We start from the raw sequence: 7,858 nt of genomic DNA on the forward strand, positions 1-7,858 counted from the left end.
GCTCTATTGGAAATTATTGTACAAACATAACTTCACACCTCACAACACTCCAGTTTGGAATAATAGATATATAAAGATTGGCAGAAAGTCAGTATATTTTGAGGAATGGAAATCCAAAAAGATTTGGGCGATTGCCCATTTCTTGGATGATAATGGAAATTTGTTACTGTATAGAGAATTCTGTGAAAAATTCCAACTGCAGTGTTCTGTTAATACTTATAATAGAATAATTAGAGCCATTCCAATTGCTGTAAGATTAATAGTTAAAGAAGACATTTTGTACTCCAAAGTCTTCCCAGAACTGAGACAGCTCTCCTTAGAAGGTTATGATTTTTGTGATAAAAAATGTACAAATAGAGTCATTAGAGATTTTATTTTACAGGCTTATTATCCTAACCCTATTAGAAGGGAATACATGCTCAAAGATTTTGATATTATGGAAATTTAAAAAATTAGGAAAAGCTATATATCTTTTCCTCTTCCTCCTAAAGTTAAGGAGGTGAACTTCAAAATTTTAAATGAGATTTATCCTACCAATGAATTTTTAAGACTGAAATTTAATTTGGATGTGAATAATTGTGTTTTTTGTGAAACGAATATTGAAAATCTTTGGAAAGCTCAAATTCTTAGGGAAAAACAGACCCATGGAATGTCACTAAATATTTCATAAATGTTGATAATTAATGACTAAAGTTTATGTTGGGCCCAATGGTTGGCACATGTGAAGTGGGATGGCACGGTATTAAAAGGCTTTCGTTTTCATATAGAAGCAAGGTTAACTCAACACACACTGGTAGATATTTCTCTATTTTATTTTCATGATTACTTTACATTACTTTAATTTCAGAATCTTATGGCAGCACAGCTCCAAGGTCTTGGGTTCAAGGATATCACATTTGACTAGAGTGAATGAATAAATGAATGTGTAAAATGACTCCATTTAGATCAAGTAAATGATTCAACTGTGCAGAGATCTGATTTCAGTCATAACTCATTTTAACCACATTTTAGCCCCATTAAAAAAGGTTGCAAGTAATGCGACAGCTCGGTCCAGTTGAACATTTTTCCTTTGAATGTTGTAATACTATTCATCTCATTACAACATTGTGTTTGGGGTGCGAAGCTTGTAGGGTTGGATTTCTCAGAAGTTCAGCATTCAAATAAATGCTGAACTGTCTGTTTTTCAGTGAATCCTGGGGAAAATATGAAGCAGCACAACTGTTTTCAACACTGATAATAATCAAAAATGTTTCTTGAGCAGCAAATCAGCATATTAGGATGATTTCTGAAGATCATGTGACACTGAAGACTGGAGTAATGATGCTGAAAATTCAGCTTTGATCACAGAAATAAATTACATTTTAACATATATTCACTTAGAAAACAGTTATTTTAAATTGTTATATTTCACAGTAGGCTATTACAGTTTTTACAGTATTTTTCATCAAATAAATTTCAGCCTTGGTGAGCAGAAGAGACGTCTTTCAAAAAATTTAAAAAATACAGACCCCAAACTTTTAATTGGCATTGTATATTCTAGGGTGACCATACGTGCCATTTTCCCAGGAGGCGTCCTGGCCAGGATTTCTATATTGCCTAAAATATCTAGGTTTTGGCTTTGTTTACGTGTGCAGACCGATCGGTGTATGACATCAAAGTACCATACAGACGGTTAGAAATTTTGTCCGACTTGAACCGACGCCACGTCACTGTCACGTGTGGCATCAAAGTACCGCGATAGCGTTTCGAGAGCAGCCGGCTGACTCAGCTGGTGCCTAAAATATCTAGGTTTTGGCTTTGTTTGCGTGTGCAGACCGATCGGTGTATGACATCAAAGTACCATACAGACGGTTGCTTTCGAAACGCTCTCGAGGTACTTTGATGTCAAACACTGATCGGTCTGAGCCGCACTGCTTTTAAGTCGAACACACCTAATATGTACGCGTAATTGCATCGCTTTGACCGTAGATCCCACCTTCTCACACTCCATGATTGGTCCATTATGTACAATGCTTGCATGTTATTGGTCAAACTACTTTTCGATCATTACCTTCAGCAAGCATGAAAACAAAGCCAAAACAAATCCTGGCCAGGACGCGTCCTGGGAAAATGGCACGTATGGTCACCCTAGTATATTCAGTAAAACATTGTATACTTAATATACCACTTGAACTCCACAATCTGTGAATATATCACTTTTCTGGTATTATAGTGCAAACAAGAATTGTGTTACTTTACTGCACTACTGTCAGTGAAATGTGTTTAACTGTCTTTTGAGAACAATGTTACAATGCAAAAAAATTTAATTACACAAAGTATATTTCAATATTTATTTTCTGAAATTTGGTCCACATATGTCTTGACAGATTTGGTGTTTTTGCAGTACTCTGAATGGGAATTATGAGCATTGTTTTGCTTAGCATAATAAGAAATGTAATATATATGGAGATGATGTGGCCAGACTAATGCAAACAGAGAGTTGAAGAGCATGTGATTGATCAAACACTAATATGATTATGTCTCTCTTTTAGCTGTGAGTCGCCCGTCTCCTCCTGCTAGCGTGTCGATTCAGTGTGACAGCTACGGAGTTGAAGTTCGATGGGAATATCCTGATCTCGATCAGGACGTCCAATTCCAGGTGAAGGTGATACACGATTTCAATCAAAGGTAAATCATCTGAATTAAAGAAACCTCATCTTTCCCAGCTAATAAAAGCCTTTTATAGTCTCTAAATGTTCATTTGTTCTTGATTGAATGATTTTGTCTGCCATTATCATTTATTTTTGTTCCAGGAACTCTAATGTTACACAAAATCTTACACGAAGTCTGCGTTTAAACATATCCAGTATGCTGTTTTATCCAGCATACAACCGCTACGTTGTTAATGTGACGGCCGTGCGAGGAGGAGAGGAGTCAGAGCCGACACTATCAGATATCTTCAGCTATAATAAATATGCTACCGCCAAAATTACGTGTATGTTTAGTGTTTTTAGTGGAAATATCATCTATCATAGCAAATACCAGCAGTATAATCTAACTGTACTTCCGTGTGTTCAGGTCATTTGGATTTTCCTGAGGTTGAACTTTCTCCCAAAGACGGCAAACTTCACGTCCAGTTCACCAACCCTCTTCAGCTGTACAGAAACTCACCGGCTCTGCGCGGCCTCAACGATAATCTGAAATACTGTATCGAAACAGAAGAAGTAACGTTCACTTTCCTGTCTGCTCGCAGTAATAGTTCAACCAAAAACAAAAAACCTCACTTGAACAATCTTCAGCAGCTTTTTTCAGTATTATAATAATTTATAGCTCCAATAAGGACAAAAAAGCACCAAGAAAGTAGCTGATGATTACTTTGTGTGAGGAACAGACTGAAATTTCAGTATTTACCTTCAAATCGAATCATTCCAGAAAATATTTATGTACACTAGCATTCAAATGTTTTTGAAAGAAGTCTCTTCTGTTCACCAAGGCTGCATTTATTTGATCAGAAATACAGTAACATTATAAAACATTATAATTTCAAATAACTCTATTTACTTCTACAAATAACTTCTATTTGAATATATTGTAAACTGTAATTTATTGCTGTGATCAAAGCTGGATTTCCAGCATCATTACTCCAGTCTTCAGTGTCACATGATCTTCAGAAATCATCCTAAAATGCAGGTTTGCCGCTGAGGAAACATTTCTGATTATCAGTGTTGAAAACAGTTGTGCTCTTTTTGTGGAAACCTTGATTTTCTCTCACTTTAGATCAGTTTATTGCGTCCTTGCTGAATAAAAGTATTAATTTATTTAACAAACAAATCTTATCGACCCCAAATCTTTGAACAGTAGTGTATATCTCAAGTCAAACGGAGTGCATTAATAATGACTAAATGCTCATTTTTCAATGAACTGTTCTTTTAAATAGTTGTAACTCTTGTTTTCTCTACAGGGGAGGAATGAAGCCTGTGAAACCTGTGAGATGAAGCAAAATACATGCGAGACGTCCGTTGTGTTTTCTGAGCACAGAGGCGAATACTGCGTCAGTCTGACTGGAAACATCGGACAGAGATTTTTCAATCTGAGAAGCAGCTGTTTCACTGGAGACATAAGAAGCTGTAAGTGCGATTTCTACCAAACAGTCTTCCGTTCTCTTCACAAGGCAGATAATAGTGGAAACAGAGCATCCATGTGAACAGAGCTGAAATATAGACAAATACAGTAGTTTTTATTTACATATTTTTTTATTTTGTAGCTTCAATGACTTCACTACTATTTCAAAACGTAGCAACTAGTCATAATAGACAATTAGTAGATGCATCCAGACCTCTGACTTTGCAAATTGCAAATTAGGATCAAATCATAGTTTACCTGAGACCTGCAGAATTACAAAACATAAATACTGAAAGCAAATTATTATTTTTTTTACACATGAGACCAAACAGACACCATATGGGCTCATGCAAGCATGAATGCATGTTTGGGTGATACTTGTATGAAGAGCATTAAGAGAGGGTGGAGACATTTGCCAGGGATTTGATGGTTTAGTGTTTGTGTGCCCTTGACCCGTGTTTTGCTGGAGGTCAGACCAGCTGCTGAGCTCTCAACATATTGCAGCTATTTGAAGATCTGCAGTGGCTTTTCTGTGTAAAAGGGAATTATAGAAGTAACTAGGGAGGAGTATATGTGAGTGTGTTTTATCTATTAAAAAGAAAGAGGAATTATTTATTTTGTGTTTAAATGTAAGGAAGTAAAAATAAATAAAAACCCTGCTTATATTATTTTTGTCCTTATTTTTAAAAAATATTATGGAATGAGGACTCTATTTTAGCTGGAAAAAGTGAAAAAAAAATGTCTTACTAATGGATTTTTTTCTTACAAACACACAGCTTTTCACTTCACACAACATTAACTGATGGACTGGAGCGGTGTGGATTACTGTGATGTTTTTATCAGCTGTTTGGACTCTCATTTTGACGGCACCCATTCACTGCAGAGGATCCATTGGTGAAGAAGTGATGGAATGCAGCAAATTTTCATTTTTAGGCGAGCTATTCCTTTAATAATACTTTTGAAAAATCTGTTTAAAAGCAACTGCAGAGGATCCGTTGGTGTGCGAGTGATGCATTGCTACATTTCTCCAAATCTGTTCCTATGAAGAAACAAACTCATCTACATCTTGGATGGGCTGAGGATGAATACATTTTCAGCAAATTTTCATTTTTAGGCGAGCTATTCCTTTAATAATACTTTTGAAAAATCTGTTTAAAAGCATGTGCCCTCACACGAGATGATGTGTTCTATTGAAAGCAGGTGTATTTGCCTCAAACATTGCCTTTTAGTACAGTGGCGCAGAAATACACATGACGAACATGCAGCCACATGAGCGTCTCCTTGCGCCGGTGCACCTGCCACCTTGTTTTTCAGTGCTCACATTCACTCCACATCTGCTTCCACAAAGAACAGCAGCTGTAATGCTTTATGAGGCTTAACTCACCGCTGTCTGTTTCTTTGTGCTTGTGTTTATGTCTGTGTTTGTTTTATCGGCACCTCAGGGTTTAGTCTTAACACCTGACTGTTAACTTACTTTACTTAGTAGCTGATTTGTGTTGTTTTTGTTGTTGCACTGCTGATGTTTGACCTGTCTATAGCTACATGTGATGAAAACAACACTCTCCTATAGGTCGCTTCAGTTTGCAAGTAAACATCATACAAGTAATGCTTTGTATGAGTTGGATTTGTGTTGTAGCATTTATTAAACTTCATCGTTTAACCCTGTTTCCAAAGTTATTGTAAGTTGAAAATTAAACCATATTTTTCTAGTCACACATTCCTGTCATTCATCGTTTAACATAAACTATCCAAAACTTACACACTACTGTTCCAATGTTTGGGGTCATTAAGACTTATTGTAGTTGGTTTTTTTTCTTCAATAAATTAATATTCAGCAAGGATGCATTCAATTTATCAAAAGTGACAGTAAGTTTTCTGCTCAGTTTTAGCCTGTTCCAGACAGATCCTGATGTGTTTTTTTTTTATACAAAAAAGCGTAAATAAGAGAAGAACTACACGGTCCCTAAATCGAGCTGATGACACATTCAGTAGCCTAATTAAATAATACTGTAATTATATTTATGTGCGTTTACATTTTTAATGTCCATTTTAGACATATCAGTGTTATTTGCGTTTAAAAATAATTTATTATTCTTTTATTCTGAAAACAGCCACAAAAACAACACGGTCCCTTAAAGACTTGAAAAAACGAGAAAACCTGCACAGTCCCTAAATTGAGCCGAGACGCTACAAACGCGGAAGCGTCGCGTTTTTAAGGTGGAACGGATAGCGTCAATAAGAAGCTGGATTCAGCCTCGTTACTTACTTAACCTGCTGTCTACATGATAAGGAAAAATGCAAGGAGCTAAGGATAAAATTCAACACCTCCTATATTAACTGCATGTTACTAATGAAGAAAAAACAGACTGGATGTGTGCAGGACATACTACGATATGACAGCTTTTATAGGATGCATTCAGGAGGAGCTCAAACTACATTCAAAGCTCAAGTGATGCTGACATATATAGTTATGGTCTATGATATTGGCACAGATTCTGTGTAATAATCAATTATTTGTGACTGTATATAGTTCTCAAGTTGGAAAAGACGTTTAGTTCCCACTTTAAGTGAACCTTCGTTCCCAGGACGTCTACAAGATTTATTAAAATGCTGATAAAAGACTAGAAAATATGAGTCATAAACACATGACAGTATGACTGAAAGGTTAAAGTGTTTAAAAAATAAATACATAAATAAAACACATTCTGTGGAACTTAAAAAATAATAATAATTTGGCGCCTAATTTTGTTTATTATAGCAGCCTACGATTTTTTTCTTTTTTGGTCTGGAGCCCTGCATGTAATGTGTGGGCCATAACATCAGATGGCACTATAATATTGAAAACCGAGAGCTGAAATCTATACTAGCTACATTAAATGAAGGTAAAACCTTCTGCTTTTAAAATTAAACGCGATTATTCTGATTCATAACTGTAATTGTTTCAGATGAGTTTAAATCAAGCCTCAACAAGTGAAAAATTCCGTGTAGTGTGTGTGTGTGTGTGTGTGTGTCTGTGTGTGTGTGTGAGAGAGAGAGAGAGAGAGTTACCAGTAAACACCTGACAGAGATGGTAGCAATATTATTAGCTATCAGGTGGATGGAGGATACTCGGCCAATGAATGCGGTGATATGTTCAGATTCATTCTCTGCATTATCAAGTCTTATCAGTGGAAGATCTTCAAGACAAGACATTTTGTATGAAATTCTTTTATGTATGTATAGAGCGAATAAGATGGGAATTAAGATATGTTTCCTGTGGGTTCCAGCACACGTAGGAGTGGATGGAAATGAGGTTGCGGATCATTTAGCAAAACAGGCTCTGAAATTATCACATATAGAAATTATTATACCACTAAGCAAAGAAGAAGTTAAGGCTAAAATTACAACAGCAATACAAATGAGATGGCAAGAAGTTTGGAATAAGGAGGAGAGAGGAAGACATCTTTATCATATTCAAAATCAAGGTGGGGCTGAAAGAGTTAATTTTGGTAGTAGAAGAGAAGATACAATTATTACCAGACTTCGCATTGGCCATACTGCTTTAAATTCTTCTATGGCTTGAATCATTATAAAATATATAATGCTTTAATGACATTCATAAAAAAAAGTAGATCTGTTTAACAGGATTTAGAAGGGTTTAATTTTTTTATTTAAATGTTTTCTATTATTATTATATAATATTTTTTATTTAGTTCTTCCTATTCCATCAATGGTCCACACTCCAGCCCAGTAGGTGGCGGGAATGCACTTATCGTTT

At 35.7% G+C, this 7,858-nt stretch overlaps 1 protein-coding gene across 1 annotated transcript in view; it reads left to right on the forward strand.

Annotated features, from left to right (window-relative positions):
* Nucleotides 1-2,509: 2,509 nt before the first annotated feature.
* Nucleotides 2,510-7,858, forward strand: part of LOC107746107 (uncharacterized) — a gene marked incomplete at its 5' end in the record, with an annotated part of 16,734 nt that continues 11,385 nt past the window's right edge. The window contains 3 exons of the mRNA XM_016560193.1: nucleotides 2,510-2,667; nucleotides 2,793-2,974; nucleotides 3,058-3,203. Of these exons, the coding sequence (XP_016415679.1) occupies nucleotides 2,510-2,667; nucleotides 2,793-2,974; nucleotides 3,058-3,203 (486 nt within the window). The remainder of the gene's footprint in view (nucleotides 2,668-2,792; nucleotides 2,975-3,057; nucleotides 3,204-7,858) is intronic.

Source organism: Sinocyclocheilus rhinocerous, unplaced genomic scaffold (genome assembly GCF_001515625.1).
Source record: "Sinocyclocheilus rhinocerous isolate Xijiao unplaced genomic scaffold, SAMN03320098_v1.1 scaffold107, whole genome shotgun sequence".
Taxonomy (NCBI): Eukaryota; Metazoa; Chordata; class Actinopteri; order Cypriniformes; family Cyprinidae; genus Sinocyclocheilus; species Sinocyclocheilus rhinocerous.